Source organism: Protopterus annectens, chromosome 9.part0 (assembly GCF_019279795.1).
Source record: "Protopterus annectens isolate FY-2018-M chromosome 9.part0, PAN1.0, whole genome shotgun sequence".
NCBI lineage: Eukaryota > Metazoa > Chordata > Ceratodontiformes > Protopteridae > Protopterus > Protopterus annectens.
The window spans coordinates 1413995502-1414015079 of NC_056743.1; the positions used below are offsets into that span (position 1 = coordinate 1413995502).

The window sequence follows — 19578 nt, forward strand, 5'->3', positions numbered from 1 at the left end:
AACGTGATTGCCGATAGGCTGAGCAGAGCTATTCTTATGCCTCACGAGTGGTCCCTGAGTGAACAAGTGGCAGAACGGATTTTCCACAGATGGGGTCAGCCTTGCTGCGATCTGTTTGCCAGCCCCCTCAATGCCAAATGCAACAGCTACTTCACCCTTATCCCCCCGAAAGGGGAGGCACCCAGGGACACTCTAGTTCATGATTGGCCCTCCGGTCTTCTCTATGCCTTTCCTCCAATCCCCCTAATAACGAAGGTTATTCAGAAAGCCCAATCCTTGGGAAGCAAAATGATACTGATTGCACCACACTGGCCTCGTCAGATCTGGTTTCCTTTTCTCCACCCTTATCTAATGGACGATCCGTGGATTCTGGACACAGAGCCAGATCTGTTGATTCATATGTCAGGGCCGTTCCACCCCTCCATTCAGACCCTCAGGTTGACAGCATGGCTGCTCCAATTCCGTCCCTAGTCAGGCTTCATGATTTTTCTCCGGAGGTGGTTCATATTCTGTCTTCTTCCCACAAGCCTTCTACTAGGAAGATTTATTCCAGTAAATGAAAGAGATTCTCCATTTGGGCTCATGAAAGGCAGATTGATCCCTATACAGCTCCCATTTCATCAGTTTTAGAATTTCTTTCTCATCTGTTCAGCCAGGGATCAGCTGCGGCAAATATCAAAGTGCAGTTGTCAGCCATTTCTACTTTTCATGTTGCTAATGAACCCAATCTAATGGTGCACAGCCTTTGTAGGGCTTTTCTGAAAGGGACTATGCTACTTCGACCTCCAATCTTTGATCCTGTAATGCCATGGGACCTGAGTTTTGTGTTACAGCGGCTTACCTAGCCTCCTTTTGAGCCTGTGGCAACCTGTGACATTAAATTTTTGTCTTGAAAGACAATCTTTTTGATAGCCATCACTTCGGCTAGGCGGGTCTCTGAACTCCAAGATTTATCGGTTCAGCCCCCTTACTTGGTATTTCACAAGGATAGGGTTTCGCTAAGACCTAATCCTTCCTTTATGCCTAACATTGCTTTGGTAGTCAACCTCAACCAGTCCATTGAGCTGCCTGTATTTTTTCCTGAATTCTCTAACAGGGCAGAATTTAAGTTTTATCAGCTAGATGTCCACAGACAATTGCGTTTCTATTTACATAGAACAAAAGATATTAGGAAATCTGATCAGCTCTTTGTCTCGTTTTCAGACAATAGACTCGAGACTCCAGTTTCTAAAGTAACTCTGTCCAGATGGATTTCTAGTTGCATTTCCTTCATCTATACTTCAAATGGCAAGGAATTACCCTTTAAAGTGAAGGCTCATTCTACATGTTCGGTGTCTACTTCTACTGCCTTTCAGGCTAGGATGTCTATGGATGATATTTATGCTGCAGCCACTTGGGCATCTCCTCACACCTTTATTAGTTACTACAAATTGGATCTAATATCAAGAGGCAGATCCTCCTTTAGTTCCACAGTGTTCAGGAGTATTTTCCAGAGAGCCACCCAAGGTTTAGGTGCTAGGGACGCTGTCCCATGGGTAAGAATGTAGGCGAGATTGGACTACATAACATCAAGAAGTTATGTACTCACCATAACGTTCAATGTATGTAGCCCATCTCGCCTCACATTCTTACTAACCCACCCACCTACCCCCTCCTGGAGGATCTAGAGGTCGAGTCTCTGTTTTCAGCACTCCTTTGTGAGTTGGTTCTTCCTCTCAGCATGTTGGTGTGTGTGTATGACAGCTTGCAGCAAACAAGATCTGGGGATAGGCGCATAGGAGCATGAGATACCTCTTAGCCACGAGCCAGTTGAAGACTTCGAGCTAGAGTATAGCCGAGTTGCAGCCGAGGTTCGGCTCTGAACCCACGGGTAAGAATATGAGGCAAGATGGACTACATACCTGGAACGTTATGGTGAGTACATAACTTCTTGTTTTATTAACTGGTCAGGCAAAAGAGACAGTATTTATCATAGGCAATAATATATAGCTATAGGACAACTCCAAATATAATCCACCAAACAAAAACTGGAATATCTGCTGGCTACTACACCCACTTCAGCCAAGGTCACGAGGAGTCAGAAACTGATAGTTACACAATTCACAAAAAAATAATGGGAAGATATATGTATGTCTTCCAAATATGAAAAAAAAATCTACAAGATTTAGGATTTTTGGTTGGAAATGTTTACATATATATTTGTATACCCCAAGTAGACTCCAGAGAATTTTTCCTCAGGTAGACAGCTAATGTTGGAGGCATGATGGGGAAGAAAGATGTAATTGGGAACATATTTTCTGGGAGTTCGGTCAGTTCGCAGACTTTAAGGATGTTGGAGATGTTGGGTGGGCAAATTGGTGTGACAAGGGAGATGATTTTTCTGAGCTATGATTCTGAATCGGAATTGCCTAGACATGGTATGGCCTTGCTGTGTCTAATTATGGTAGCTTCTAAAAAAGCAGTGACTAGAAAATGGAAATCTAAACTAACTATACTAGAAGTAGTGAGCATATGGAACTGAGATCTTTAGAAAAGTGTAGGGGCAAAGTGCTTAGAAAAAAAATAGGAATTGTGGGAACAATACATACTGGGGAGGAATGAAGTTTAAAAGAAGGCAGGACTTAAATGAGCTATGTAATGTGGGTCTATATCACTTTGTTGAAATGACTAACCATCAAATCGCTATTCATCGAACTTAATCCATCAAAAGCTAAATCAATCGAACGTTTATTTGTGCAGATTTGTTCCCCAAGGGAAAAAATTGTTGGCCATCATCGGGAATTTGCTCTTTTCTTCACTGTAGTGCAATCTTGGAGTTGGTATATTTAGTTGGCGGGGTGCAGACCCCTCCTGGGTGAGTTTTAAATAATGTGTCTTTTGTGACGGTCGCTAGGTTGGCCCACTAGTTTTTTCCCCTGGGAAAAAATTTGTGTAAATGAACTTTCGATAGATTTAGCTTTCGATGGATTAAGTTTGATGAATAGGGATCGACTGTTATTCACTTGAACGAAGTGATATAGACCCATGTAATGCTTGACTGAAAATGATTGGGTAGATTATAAGTGATGTATAATGTTTGCAACTGGGAGTGTCTCAGGATGGTTTGTGATGTAAAATGCTTGCAACTAGGATTGTGTTGGTGTGGTTTGCATTCATTTATATAAATGTATGATTACCTATGTCATAAGTGATAGTTTAATAAATATGTTTCTTGTTTAACAACAAAAAAAGGAACAGATGCAGTTCCAGCATGCATTTCAGTAACAGCAATTACCACAATCAAAGACCTACATGCATGCACCATTCAACAATTGGATTGGCATGATGTGTGAGTTTCTGTGGGAGAGTGTCAGTGCTGTGGGAGCAATTGATTGGAAAGATCAATGTAAACCTTGTTCACAGCCACTGAGAGAAAAGAATGAGAAAACATTGTAGGAGTGGAATTAGGGGAGGATACATTCTTAAGAAGATGTGAAGTGGACTAGAGAAAAGGAGCATGCACTGTGCATCAATGAAAGTGAAGACAAAGTATGGGAAATTCACTTACGGAGCCCAAAGATAATAGGTTTCCAGCTAGGTGTCATTGGGTTTTTATACTACAGTTATTATATTACCTAATTACAGTTAAACCCAAATGAATGTCTGATTTTCTTGCTTTTTCATGAATAAGATGTACTGCTGCTGTAAATCATAAACAGCCCAGAGCACGAGGAGGACTGAAGAGAGGAAAAAATAAGTTTGCTTTACATTAATTTCTGTTACCAAGTGCAGTGCTTTATCTAGTTATCTTTAATGCAATTTTTATGTGATAGATATTTGGTTCTGTAATGACTGTTTAGATCTAAAAGCACCAGAGTTAGGAACCAGTTTTCTATGTAAATATTTCACATAGGCCTTCTGCATGTAAATAGAAGTTTATTACAGTACATTTGCTTGGTCAACCCATTTTGTCTGCAAATATATCTTGTAGGTATATGATTGTGAGCTGGAAAATGTCCCAGAATTTAGAAGCCTAGAAGATTTCTGCAAGTCTTTTAAGTTGTACCAAGGACAGGCAAGAGGAGAAAGTGAAGAAAAGGCCAAGGTTGTGGGAGAAGTTAAGGTACTGGTTCAAGAAATTACAACACACTAATTTAATGCGTTGTTGTTACATTCAATGTAGAAATGCATAACTAACAATTACTCGTCCCCTTTACAATCATATTGGTTTAATGTAACTTTTCTGTGTGAGATATAGATAATGTAGTGAACAGTAGTGGAATGAAAGCAGATCATGATAAAATACTATACATGGTATCTAGTAGCATTTTGTATTATATATGTATTCCCTAAGCTAGCTGTATAGTGCTGAACAGTGGCAGTGCACATATGCTTATGTCTTGAAGCTGAAATTTCACATTTGGATATATAGGGATAATAAAACAGCTTCTTGTGGATAGTCTGCTGTTGAAGCAGAAAAACACAAAGCCGTGCTCTTCAGTGACTCCTGCTGGCGGTTAATGGTGCGGATGACTGGGCACCTGCAGTTGTCCTCCCAGGCCATTATCCAAGTAAATAGCATTAATATAGTCATGGTTCTGGACAGGGAAAATGCAATTGTAAGACACTAGTTGACAACATCTTTACCCTATCTCTGATCCCTGCCATGTTTGCAGTGTTGTCAGCATACCTTTTGGTTGTAGTGAGATAATAATAAGTGCTCAAATGTGGAGATGTCAGTATTTTCTCTGTAATAATACCAGAGTAAAGCTATAGCAAGGATAAAAACAGGACCACATGTTACATGAGAGCAGTATTAGCCTTGGTGTTATGGGTTAGGGATGTAGTTAGTGCCAAGCAACAGGGGTAATAGTGTTATAGTACAAAATGTATGCCACTAATTATGTGGCTGGAAAAGTAACAAAAGTATATATGAAGCTCTCTGGTATTAGAAGAAAGTACCAGCCAATGCTGAGTGATACAGACACCAGTTCGCTCTGCCATCGGTGGAGATTTGTTTAACTGAGTAGATCAAGTCAGCCCAACCATTCTGAAGAGCTCTCAACCATAAAAACATATTATACCATATAAGGAGAAGATCATGAGTTTTTGAACCAGTTTTTTGATTACACTGCCACATTTTTTTACACAAAAGTAGAGATGTTTTTCTGATAAAGACGGCCAGGCCTCTGTTCAGCAGTATACAGCCAGCTAAGGGAATGCACATTTATCTATTAATATCTGTATTTAGTTAGTACTCTGATTAATCTCTGGCTTTATTTTCTTCTTGCTGCTAGTGTATGTTTATCATTAGATCACTGCTGCAGTAGCCTTAGCTATAAGAATTCTGTCCTGCCGCAGATATAACAGCTGGCCAGTTTCCAAAGCTTTAGGGCACCTTCCATGCACCCAGAACTTTGGCAGCTCAAGCAGGACTGGAGAAAGTCAGTGGTCTGGGTGCCAAGCCCTTCAGAGATTTTCTGCTGCTGAAGAATGCTCCTCTTGTGGATTTTTGAGGATTGATGGTTGGCTAACATTTCTCCATTACTGGGAAGATAATTCCTTTAAAAAAAAAAAAACTTCCACAATTCATTTTATGACTAAAACAGTACTCTTCTGTCAAAAACTGTTTATTGTTTTGCTAGATTTACAATTTTTTCGACAGTCACATGACTTTTCTGTCAGTTAAAAAAGTATGGTTCTTATTTTTTTTTAGTGTAAGCTTGTGTTCTTCTAAGATTTATTTTACAATTTATTGATAGAAACTTTACAAATTGATCTGATGTTGTCCTTTTCATTCTTCCTCAATGAATGGGTTACAGACCTGATCCTCAGATCTGACTCGGCTGCATATTTCAGACTTTGGATCCAGCTCTCGAGCTCATCCCATTACCCGTAATGTCCTAGTCAATTCTCAGTATCCCAAATCACATTTGCCGCTATAGTGCTTAGACGTAGGGTCCTTCTGTCACAGAGTTTTGTTGAGTTTTTGTGACCATCTTTGTAAGTTAAAGTTTAGCTTTTTTATTTAAAATTTTCCATCTTCTTTTCTGTAAACCTTCCTGTTGGTTTTCAGTTTCTTTGTCTGTATTAAGAGTTCATACTATAGTTTTATAGTAATCTCTTGATTTTACTATAGTTGTTAATATCTCTATTCTCTTTCTGTCCCTCCTACCCCTTTTTACTTGGTAATTCTTAATTACCATTGTTAGTAAGTTTTCCTTCTGTAAAAAAAAAGTCTTGCTTTCTATATTTCTGTCTCTTCCTCCCTTTTACTGTCATAGCTGACAAGAAGACAGGAAGACAGGTTTTAAAAAATGCACTTCTTGTGGGCACAAAATACCTGATTCATATGCCCACAAGGAGTGCACATACTGTCTAGGAGCAGCTCATCTGAACACCAGCTGTTCAATATGTGCAGCTTTCAGTACTAGAGCTTTAGCTGACAGACGCAGCAAACATATCCTTAAGGGTTTACTTCCTTCTTCAGCTACATCTATCTTCTTCAGGGACTCAAACCCCAGTAAGACTTCTAAGCTCCTTCGGAGAATATGAAGCGTTCATTGCCAAAATCCCTCCAGGACTTCTTCAGAAAGTTTCACAAATATCAGATCCGACTTTTTCAGACCTGAAAGTACACACTCTGGATCCAAAATTTTCAGATTCTAAAACTTCAGATCTGATTTTTATATCAGTAAATCCTACAGCTCAGGTTTCAGATCCCAAGCCCTTGGATCTGAAACCTAGTATATCATGTACTCCAAGAGCTCACTCCCCAGAGTTCCTTTTGGATCCAGTTTCCTGTAGACTGCATTCCCCTTTTGCGCAAACTCCCAAAAATCACTCTAGGCCCCAGTCTACCACATCCTCCAGGTCCTCCAGAAGTCTTTCCGAAGCAGACATGGATAAGATGATGCAAAAGTTCCTCAGAGCTCAGATCCAGATGAGGGTCATCTTGGCTCTGTCCCCTATTGGATCTGTGAGTCTTCTGGCCACTACTCATACAGTGTTATCTCTTTCTCTGATCCATCGTTTAGTTTTGGTGCCCCAGGATCTGAAGCTCTGAGAGTTCTGGAATCAGATCTGAAGAGAATTACTTCCTCGACTCTGACAGGATCCCTGACCAGTTCTGCTCCTATTCCTTCTTGTTATTGGATCCATACCTGCCACTTGGTGCCTTGATACTGGACATCTTGGCTCCTGTTCCCTCCAGTAGGAACTAATCTGGTCAGAATTGTGATCTACCCATACTGGAACACTCAGCTCCAGTGTGGGTGGCCACGTTTTTCATTCTAGAGATCTGGTCTCTCTTCCTTTGGATCCTACCCTTATTCCCTCCTCAGTTCCAAGCTCTGAGTCCATCAGAATTATTACACTGGGACAGTCAGTTCCACATGGCTTCAAGTTGGTTCCCATGAAGGAACTCCATCTCTCTTCTGACACCTCCTCCAAATATCCTCCCAGGAGGTCCATCAGAAAAGAGCATGCAAAAGGAGGCACGTCCATTACCCATTGCACTCTCTCACTAAAAATACTGAAGGAGAAGGGTCCCCCCACCCCCGATCAGCACCTGATGACATCTCCTTTGGAGACATATTAATGATCTAGACATATGGGCTGCAATAACAACAGATACCTGCGTGCTAAAAATATGGCATAGTGGTGCAGTAGTTGTGTTGTTGCCTCACAGCAAGAGGTTCTCCTGTTCGATTCTTGGCTGGGGTGCCTTTTGTGTGGAGTCTGCATGTCCTACCTGCGTACATGTGGGTTTTCTCCAGTTGCTCTGTTTTCCTCCCACATTACAAAGACATCCATCTGGAGTGTTTCTCCCTGGGCCTCCACTGAAAACTGGCTCATTCCAAGTCGGACTTTCCTGGTAAACAAATGTTAAATAAATAAAAATAAATAAAATAATATCCAGAGGTTAGTTCATACCATTTTCCCAGCTCCCAGTCTACAAAAGGAAGAATCTAACCAACATTTCATTCAGCCAAAGGAACTCATCAGCACAAGAATTTCAAAAGCTGCTAGACAAAAGAGTTATTCAGGAGGTCTCAACAGACCCAGCAGGATTTGGAACTTACGCACATTTCTTTTTAGTTCCCAAAAAGACAGGGGACCCAAGACCAATCTTGGATCTAAGCAAACTGAACCAGTAAATAAAAAAGTCAAAGTTCGGAATGGTCATGGTCCAGTCCATTCTGCCTTTTTTCTCAAAGACAATTGGATATGCTGTACAGATCTTGTTAGGAAAATGTATAACTGCAATGCAATATGTAGGCTTAGTGTATTAAAATATATAACTGCAATATGCAGGTTTAGTGTATTACGGGTTAAAAGGAGTTAATACATTTATTCTGCTTATTCTGTGTGAAAATATGCAGCCGCTGGAAGCTCTGAAAAGAGAACAATGGATGTCTGTAAATCCACCATGGTCAGCAGAAAGTGTATTGAGGCCAGGACTGTACCTTGAATGTATCATATCAGAACTAGAGAAAAAATTGTGAGAAACTAAAGGAAGCTGAAACAAACTCAAGGCCAGGTTGTTTTTCTCAAAAAACATGTTTTTGCAAGACAGCAATTATTTGACCATGTCAGCAGCAAATCTAATAATAGCATCTTTCTGTGAACTTGTAAAAGACTGTATAAAAACTGTAGGCTGAACTATGGAAAATCAGACAAACCTTGTACCTACATGCTTTGTCTCCTTGCTGCAAGTAATAAAGGGTGCCTTGCTTGAACCTAACGTGCATTGATCTTTTTGTTTTCCTTTACAGATCTTCAGGATGCATATTGTCACATCAAAATAAACAGGCACTCCTGAAGATATTTACACTTTTTCTGGGAGCAAGTCATTACCAATTCAGAGCCCTGCCTTTTGGACTCACTACAGCCCCTGGGTACTTACCAAATGTATGGCAGTGGTTGCAGTTCTCTTGAGAATAAAAGGATTCCAAGTGTTTCCATATCTTTCCATACCAGACGACTGGCTCCTCACTGCCCCCACTATGCATCTTCTTCAACAATCCAGGGACTATTTACACCAGATTTGTTACTTACTAGGGATAACAATCTATTATGCAGAATCAAATTTGACACAAATGCAGAGCCTGGAGTTCATTGGCACACGTCTCAAGATGACAAAAAAAATTGCCTCTTTACCTATTCATCACATAGACAGACTCAGATCTCAGGTTCAGCAGGTTCTATCTCACCAGCCAGACTCATTCTTCAAGCACTAGGGTGTGTGGCAGCAGCAATAGTCCTACTTCCTTTAGCAATTTATTGTATGCGTGTTCTTCAGTGGACTTTAGCTGTTCAAAGGTCTATTCTTCAACAACCACTTTCTTTTCCAGTTAGGCTTACACCAGTTTGCAAACACCATATCTATTGGTGGATCCAGTCAGAGGACATTTATCTAAGCTGACTCTTTGTTTTACCACCCCCAATGGCCACAATAACTACAAACACTTCCCATCTGGGGTGCAGGGACATTACTTGGGAAGGACAGCCCAAGGCACATGGTTTTCCTAAGAGACCAATTTGCATATCACTGTTCTGGAGATGAGAGCAGTCCTTATAGCATTGTACGTATTCCAAGATGCTCTTCTTGTAGGGACTATTGATATTCAGACTGATAATATGTCTGTAGTCTGGTACATCAACAAACAAGGGGGAACCCAGTCTTACCCTGTCTGCCGGGAGGCTATGAGAGTGTGGCAATGGGTGATCTCCGATAACCGATTTCTAGTTGCAATGCATATTCTGGGGAAAACCAACAGTCTAGTGGACAAACTCAGCATGGCCATTCTTATGGCTCATGAGTGGTCTCTCAGTCAGCGGCAGAGGAAATTTTCTGTTGTTGGGACCACCGTTGCTGAGACCTCTTTGCATCCCCCCACAACAACAAGTGCAGCAGGTATTTTGCCCTGATCCCCCTTCAGGGGGCGTTAACAAGAGATGCTGTAGTCCACATTTGGCCATCTGGTCTCCTTTACACCTATCGCCCACTTTCTTTGAACCCCAAATTCCTACAAAAGGCAATTCATTTGAAGAACTCCGTCATCCTTATTGCTCCCTACTGGCCTTGGCAGGTATGGTTCCCCTTCCTTTGGTCTCATCTTCATTATCTTCACTGGATACTGGACCCTCTTCTTTAACATCCCTTAAGGATAAGTCATCCCAATATCGCAGCCCTCAAACTAACAGCATGGTTTCTCCAGTTCCAATAATTGTCAGACAGCCCAGTTTTTCTTCCCCAGTATGCACTACTTTATTATCCTCACAAAATGACTCCACCAAAAAGTTTTACAAGAGCAAATGGAAAGGATTTTCCCTTTGGGCATTAAGAAACAACATTGTCCCATTTACTACCCCAGTCTCTGCTGTTCTTGATTTTCTGGCTACACTTTTTAAAGAAGGAGCTAGTTTTTCTACAACTAAACTACAGTTGGCAGCCATGTCAAATTTTCATACAGGAGATAAAAAATATTCTTTGGCTTCTTCCAAATTATGTAAAGCTTTTCTGAAAGGCACTTATCTTCTTAGACCACCAATAAAGGATCCTTTACAAAAAGAAAAAATAAACTAAAGGATCCTTCACCTCCCTGGGATCTGTCTGTGGTACTAAAAGATCTAACTTGGAAACCCTTTGAACCTTCAGCAAAAAAATTATTTATAATTCCTATCATGGAAAATAGCCTTTTCAGTAGCTATCACTTATGCAAAAAGAATTTCTGAACTACAGGCTCTTTCAACAAAGACTCCCTACATTATTTTCCATAAAGACAGGGTAACTACAAAGAAATCCTTCCTTTTTTACCTAAAATGATTTCTGAATCTAACATTAACCAATCCATTCATAACCGTTTTTCTTTCCAGATTTTTTCAAATCAAGGTGAATACATGTTACATCTCTTGGATGTGCATAGATAGTTACATTGTTATCTACACAGAATGAAAAAAATCAGAAAATCAGATCAGCTATTTGTATCCTTCTCATCAAATTGACTGGGTTATCCAGTGTCTAAAGTTACATTGGCTAAATGGATAACTAATTGCACTTCTTGGATCTATTCTCAATAAGGCATTTCTCTACCAAGACCACCTAAAGCCCATACAACTAGATCCATGGCCACTTCATCTGCTTTTTGGTCAAGAACTTCTGTTGTTGATATTTGCTCAGTAGCCACACAGTTCAGTCTGCATACCTTTGTTACTCATTACAAATTGGATATAATATCCAAAGGCAGAGTTGCCTTTGGGTCAGTGGTTCTCCAGAATATCCTTCCATGAGGGCCACCCAGAATTCACGTAGCTGGAGACTCTGTCCCATTCATTGAGGAAGTATGAAAAGGAAAACAGATTTAAAAGTTAAGTGCTCACCTTAACGAGGCATCTGTGTTGTCCATTTTCATTCTTCCTCAACTTCCCCCCATCCTACAATCCTCTGGAGGGGCCTCTTGGATTTATTATTGTAGCTTATAGTTCCAGGTTTCAGCCCTATTCTTTGAGCTATCCCTTTCTTTAACTAATTAATGGGAATCTTATGACAACAAACTCGGTCTGAGGTATTGAAAATGTACTAGGGCATTATGGGAAGAGGGAGGAGCTCGAGAGTTGGATCCAAATTCTGAAGTCTATGGCTGAGTCAGATCTGAGAATCAGATTTGTAACCCAGTCGTTGAGGAAGAATGAAAATGGACAGCACAGATGCCTAGTTATGGTGAGTACATAACTTTAAATTTTATGGGCTGGGGCAACAGTGTGTTCTACTTGTCATGGTGTTTTTTTCTGCTTTTTGATACTTAATCAGTTTCAGACAGCTGTTATCATTATTACCCAGGTTTCAGCTTTACAGTGGAACAACTCAGTTCTTCCTTCCTCTGGCTACAAAAATTAAAATACAATTTCCAGTCCGCCATTGCCTCTTCAGCAAGCTACTACTTTGACTCAGCTACAGGTGAATGACCCTGCAGTGGCCATTTCTGGTTCATCAAACCACTCATCTTCTTCCTTGATTTCCTCTGGCTTAGTAACTTCAGCCACCACAGACTCTGGTACAAACAAAATATTAGACACATCCCCTGCAGTTGTTGGAGTGTCCTTGTCAAGCATGGGAGAACCACTCGTGTCAGTCTCAGAGGAAGGAATGGGTAATATTTATATGCCTAGCTGGTCTAGGATGCTTGTTTTCTAGTATAATCCCCTAACATGACTGAGTCTGCTTCTATGGAGATTCCAGTCAAAAAGAAGCAGAAAGTTAAACATTTATCCTCTCTTGACTCTGTTAGTTTACACAGGGAAGATTTATTGGGCTTAGCTCAAGGCTTAGTTCAGGCTCTTAACCTTTCGATTCTGGATTTACTGTTAAGAGAACAAGCAGTTATTCACTTTCTGAAGATTCCAGTGTGTTGAACAGGGAATTTACTGTAAGGAACACATTCTGTTCCTTTTCTTCAGGCAACTGATTCTGCTTCTGAGGAGACTGTTTCTTCTAATTTTCCCTTGGTAGAATTTTCTTTTTTAAATCATATCAAGGATGAACCAACTGTTTCAGAGGGAACATTATGACGTTTCAGCTTTTTTGAAAAAATATGATTTATTACATGTGAAATGTACTCATCCTATTCCTGTTCCTCCTGTTCTTCCAGCCTTGGTGGATACCTGACAGCCAGACTGCAGCCCTTAAAAGGTAGATAGATTGTATAAAGTCCCCTCAATCTTACAAATTCTTATTTTCTAATCCCAGATCTGACCCTACAGTGATTTCCTTTTCAGATATCACAGCAGTGAAATATTTGGTAATGCTAATCCTTCCTCTTCTGCCAAGGATGGGAAAGCTTTGATAGATTTGGAAAAAAAGTGTATTCTTCTACCACTCTTATTTTTATGATCTTTTTGTCAAGTTCACATGTTAAAGTTTTTGCTTGCTTCTTTTGATGAGCATTAATCCCACTTTTCCTCTTTATGAAGGCAAATTTTCTCCATAAATACTCTTATTGCTTCTGTTTTTTTAAGTAACCAAACATTTTTGAACTATGTTTATGATTTAAATGATGTATCTTCCAGATCAGTAGCTACTGGGTTTGTTATGGGATGTGCATCGTCATGTGCCACAAATTTGCATGAAAATGTTAAAGTTGAAATTTTCAGTGCTTCCTTTGATAGGGATGTTGTATTTAGACCATTTCTTGCTGGGATTCTAAACAATGTGATGAGAGATAGAGACTGATTCATGGGATGACTCAGATTTTTCAGCCTCCCTTCTCCAAGCTTGTTAAAGGTTTCATGCCTAACTCAGGATGCTTTTATACACAGCAAACATCTGGCAAACAGACTGAAAAAAATCAATGGCAAGGAATTCCAAAAAGGGGGGGGGGACTTCTCAGAAAAAAAGGACAGTCCAAAAAGTATGAATGACTATCTACAAATTTTAACCCCCTTTCCCACCATGACAATCCTTTAAGTCTTCCCCAGACTATCTCTCAGTTTTTCTCTCTTTGGCAGCAGAAAATGGCAGTGGGATTCCTTTGCTTTTTTTCAGGGGATTCCTTATCCACTAGATCAGACATCTTACTCTCCCTCCTGTCCTTCTGTATCTGTTAACTCGGTGGGTAATAGACCCTGTTCCTCTTTCCCTGATAGGGAAGGGATTTTATTCAAGGCTATTTTTGAATGCCAAAGTAAGAATCCTAATGGAGATCAGTCCTGTATATTTCCTTTCTCAGACAGTTTGTGAAAGTCTCAAGCTTCAAAATGCTATCCCTTCACAACATGTTACCTGGTATTCCTCCTTTCAGTTTTTTTTAGTAACTCTAAATTTAAAGGATGCTTATAATCATATTTCTATAGCCACAGATCTCAATTTTTTTTAAGGTTTTCTGCATCTGGATTACACTTTAGGTTCTCCACATTACCCTTTGGGATATCTACTACTTCGAGGGTATTCACAGAGTGTCTAGCTTCAGTGATAGTCTGTTGTAGTCTGCATGGTATTCCCATTTTTCCTTATGTAGACAAGTTGCTTATCTTTGCAGAGTGTCTTTCAAACTGCCAGAAATATTACACTTGGATGAGAGATCTCCTATACAGATGTGGGTTTCAGGAGAACATCCATAATTCTTGCTTGACACCTCATGTGATTCTTTTCCTGGGATGTCTCCTAGATATCTCAATTCAAAGAGCTTTTCTTCCACATGTAAAGTAGATCTATATCTAGCTCTGTTCCTGAGTTTTTTGACTGAAACCAAGGTCTCAGTAAGAGAATTTCTCAGAATAGTAGGATTCGTGGCATCCATGAGTCTCATGATTTTCTGAGACAGACTCCAAATGAGAAAAAAATCAGTGGTATCTAAAATCAGTATGGTCCCAAAGCAGCATCCCCTGATGTTCTACATTCCTGTTTTGACATTTGTGAAAAGGGAACTTCTTTGGTGGAGAGACCAGTTTTATCTGAAGCATGGTTTCCCATTTTCCCTTTCAGGTCCAGACTAGTCTGTAAATACAGACACTTCAGACTTTGCCTGTGGAACAATGTTTATGGGAGTAAAAATGCAGGGTCTTTGGAACACAAATAGACCAGATAAAAACTCATAAACATAAAAGAGGTGTTGTCAGTAAAAATACTTTCAACTCTGTCAATCATCTATGGTTCTCAGAACACTACAAGTAGTTACAGACAACACCAGAGTAATATGGTACAAATGGGGGGGGGGGTTGATTTAGATCTTTCCCTTGGTTTAATTTCACCAAGTCTTTTGGGTTTCTAATACCAATGCTGGAATTGACCCCATTCCTAAGTGAAAGTATTAAAATTCATGAAATTAATTGTTTCAGTCTTTGATGTTAACCAAAAATGCTCTTTGTAGCACCAGCGATGTTCCCAGAATTGACTCTTGCAATTCATATGAAGGTACATATGTAATTAATTTAATTTATTTATTTATTGACATTTGTTAACCGGGTTTGTCCAATTGGGTTTGGGACCCATTTTCATTGGAGACCCGAGGAGAAAAGCTCCATGAAACACAGCAATTTACAATAGAAATTATACAATTACTAAGTAGGTCTTTTGAATGCACAGTTTACAATAACAGATGATATTGCTTAAAGAAAAGTTAATACAGTGTTGAATATGAACAACATTGATTTAACAATAGATATGTTAAACAAAACAAAAGAAGAAATTTAAAAGGCAGTATACCTGTATTATATTACAGGGTAGCAGTAATTACATATTTACATATTTACATTACTGGTTTGTTTTGTCTGTTCAGGAATCAGAGATTTGGGAGATTTGAGGAGAAAAATGACTGGCATGATTTGGACAAATCATTTGAAAAAAAGGGGGCAAATGACATAGGGGATGGGGAAATTATCAAGTTGGGGCTTGGCATGGACAGATTTTAGAGTTTAGTAGGTGAACCTTGAGTTTTTCTTTAAAATGGGATGGGTGAATGATGGAACAGATGTCCCTGGGTAGTTTGTTCCAGGCTTGGGCAATAGAGGATTTGCAGAGGTATTTGCCAATTGTTTTTTTGGGATGGTAGGCTTGTAGTAGTAGTTGGTTAGAGGTATGAAGCGTATGAGGAGGAGAATAGATTGAAATGAGAGAAGAGAGAGCAGGGCAGAGTGAAGGTTTGTAGAGAAGGGAGTGTAGCATTTGAAGATGAGATAGCTGCAATAAGTGGGGGAATTCGAGCCACTGTAGAGAGTTAAGGGATAAGCAGTGGTGTGCATTATATGGAGAGTTAGTGACAAATCTAGCTATCTTATGGTAAGTTTGTTGGAGTTTGTTTAAGGTAGTAGTTTGGATATGGGTGAATATAGCATAAAGAAGAGAGGGAAGGAGAAAAGTTTGAACAAGGGACAGTCTAGCATTGGGTGTTAGGTATCTTTTTTTTCAATAAAGAAGACCTAATTTCCGGTGAGTCTTTTTTATACTGTGTAGTAAGTGAGTATTGAATTTCAATTTGTCATCGATGATGACCCCTAGAAGTTTAGTTTGAGTTTCAGGTTTGATAGTAGTGTTATTTGAGGAAGTGATAGTAAAGGTGGATTTGTGGTAAGAGAGAGAGTGGGGAAGAAAAAGTAACAGTTTGATCTTTTTGGGGTTGAGGATCAGTAGGTTATTGGTTAGCCACTGTTCAGTAGAGAGGAAGGTTTGTTGGGTAAGATTATGAAGTTCAGAGATGCTGTCAGAGATGCAGATGAGGGTAGACTTGTCAGCATATTGGATAAGGGATGATTGTTTGCAAGATATGTGGAGGTCATTGGTTAAGATGTTAAAGAGGAGGGGTCCCAAGATGGAGCCCTGGGGAACTCCTGTTGGGACAGGTATAAAAGGAGAAGTGGAAGAGAGCCATCTTACTGATTGTTTCCTACAAGTTAAGTAGTTGAGAACCAGGCGAGGGAGGAGGTAGATAGGTTAAGATTAGCAAGTTTAGATAGAAGTAGGAGATGGGAGCCTGTATCAAAGGCTTTGGAGAGGTCGAGGAAGAGACAGGATAGGAGTTTATTTTTGTCCAGGGCCTCTGCACTTAGGAATGTAAATTCTTTTTTATGAGACCCATTTCTCATACTGGTATTCAAATTGTCTGGGTATCCTTCTTCCACACTGCCCTTGTTTCTGATTGCACATCCTGATATTTTATGACTTTGTGTCTCTTTGTATATGTAAGACACTGTAATCACTGAGAGTAGCAATTTCAATGATCTTCAATTCAAATTCATTGAATACTTTTGTCATCTTTTCATGGACTACTATATCTGGTTTCCTCGCATTTATTTTTTGTATAGTTGGTGTATGGGTAATTCCATGTGACATAAACTTCATAATTCTCTATAATGCTTCATGGCTCATGTTTCCAATGCTTCTCAACTGCTTCAGTATTGTAATGTTTGCACACTCCTTAGTGCAACAGTCTTGCTGCATTATTATATCTTTCAGTATACAGGCCCTTCTGCCATTAATGTATCACGCTGAGCAATAAGATGTGCAACTGTTTCCAGTTCTGTTTTACAGAACCTGCATTTGTCTGTTTCTCCCACATGTTCAGTGGACTTTGTAAAACAACGTTAATGTAGTTCACCATCCTGGCCTGCTAATATTAATCTTTCATCTTTTGGTTTAAATTCACCTCTCTTTAACAGATCCTGAATGATATGAAGTTGTTGTAGGAGTTTACTTTACTTGCAACTATATTTATACCTTTTCCACATTTCTTGCCTTCTCATCTGATCCTTCTCCTTAGGATCTTTCTTTTGTTTTTTGGCACATTCAGTTACTGCCTGATATTTGTCTACTTCTGGATTGGTTTCAGTTCTGCTTGACACGGGTATGCTTTTGCTAAACTAAATAGTGGAGTCATCTTAGATTGATTCTCTTCGTGTTTCAAAACTTTCACTATGTTTGGATCTGATGAGATCAGCAGATATGTATGCACATATGTCCTACAATTACAGCTCTATACATGTAATCAATTTCAAGAAGGCCCATACTTCCTTCAGAATACGGAATATATAATCTTAGTATACACTGATTTTTATATATTTGATAAGTATGAAGCATTTTTCTTGTTTTCTGTCCAACTGATCCAGTACCTTTTGGGGCCAGTCAATCACCCCAAAACTATTAAGTTAAAACAGGACGAGCAAATTAGTTTATAGCTTGGACTTTGTTCCTAGATGTTAGGGCTGTTTTCAGTATTCATTTTAGTCTTCTAAAATAGTCCTTACTGAGCTTTGTTTGCATTCATTCATATTTTATTGTCAGTCATTCTTCATTTCCCAAATATTTATACACTCTCAACTGTTCAAGTTCCTTTATATCATATCCATGTCCCAGATTGATATTTTTTGGTGCTGCAGCTTTCCTGCTTTAGATGTTGATTTTACTCATTTATCAAGACCGAATGCTATTCTAATATCATGTGAGAAAGTTTTGTCCACTTCCAATTGTGCTTTCAGCCCCTCATCTGATGAACTATACAGTTTTATATCATCCACAAATCTTATACTTTGTTGTTATATGGGAGTCAAACTGTAACCGTGACTTAATCTGTTAAGTAAACAGCTTAATAGGTTAAGGGCAAGATGAAAGAACAGTGGTGACAGAGTCACCATGGAATATCCCTGGGATGATAATTTGTACTTTATCATGGCTTAGCTGGAAAGTGGTTTGCCACTCTTTCATGGTCACTGTAATGTAATTGATCAGTGTAGAGTGCATCTTATACATCTGTAAGAACTCCTTTATCTGTGAATGTGGGTTGCTGTCAAATGCTTTTTTGTAATCTATCTATGCCACACAGAGATCTTCCCTTTTTTACAATTCTCCATTATGACGTTATTTAACAACAAGTGATCCTTTATTCCATATGACTTTCTTTTGTTACCCTTTTGTTTTATTGCCATGATTGAGTTTTCTTCTAAATTGACTATAAACTTTGTCAGCTTCAATTCCAGTATATAGTTTATACATCGTAGGAAGACGGGTTATTGGCCTATATGTTTTAGGATAGCTTTTAGGTTTACTGTTAAGGAGGAGTATCATTTTTCCTGTTGTTAACCAAGTTGTTGCCTCTTCAGGGTACACATATAAGTAGTTCTTACTCAAGGCTAAGCCTTCATGTAAAGGTGTTAATACTTTTAGCCAGATGTTAGGTTCTGCATCTGGGCCTGGGGTTTTCCAGTTAGGAGCTTTTCTTAAGTTTGTTTCACTTACTCTGGCCTTTACTTCATCATATTTCATAGCCTGTATATTTGAACTTCTTACTGTTTATTTTACTTCTATCCATTCAGCATCTTTATTATATTCCACAGTGTCTTCATAGATGTTGCTCTAAACTGTGTCTGTTACTCCTTTTTTGGTGGTGTTTCTATTCCTGTTGCTTTGTTTCCCATTTCCCTATAAATCTTTTTAGGGTCATCTGTGAATTGCGTATTTTGTACTTTTTCTTTATATTTATCTACATATCTTCTAAAATTTTCTGCCTGTGCTAATATCCTTAGTTTATTATTTGCTGTAGTGTACAATAGATCCTGGTCTGTTGTAATACTGCACATTGCTTTTATTACATCCATCTTTCTAATTATTTTTTGTGGATCTGTTCTCTTCTATACTCTTCTAACAGTGACACGTTTTGTCTTAATTGCGTTATAGTTTTCTCTATTTGATACTTCCATGATGGCATTTGACTTCTTCCCTATTGTTCACTTATTGTCCTTTATTGTTGTGGTAAGACTTTATCTGTTATTAAATTTGCTGCACAGTAATATATTCTATTCACTTATGTTATATCACATGAATTTCTGTTAATAGTCTTGATTACTATGTTCATTTGTTTTAACAGACTTCTCACATTTTGAGTCTTATTAACTTTCTGTAATCTATTTCTTTCATTGATCTTAATATATCTAACCATCTCTGTTAAATCAAGCAACTCTTCTCTTAGATCTTTTTCTTCTAAACTGAGGCCACATTCTGTATTCTCTATTTTCTGTGGGCATTCTACGGAAAGTTCCAGAACATCTTCCTGTGACATATTTTGTTCTTATGCATCCTGCATCATCCATTGCTATTTCAAATAGGAACTC

The 19578-nt window shown here is 39.0% G+C and overlaps 1 protein-coding gene across 1 annotated transcript in view; it reads left to right on the forward strand.

Moving 5' to 3' along the window:
* The window catches only part of LOC122810691 (myoferlin-like), a 1883765-nt gene that overhangs the window by 933736 nt on the left and 930451 nt on the right, over positions 1-19578 (forward strand). The window contains 1 exon segment of the mRNA XM_044082260.1: positions 3971-4102. Coding sequence (XP_043938195.1) covers positions 3971-4102 — 132 coding nt within the window.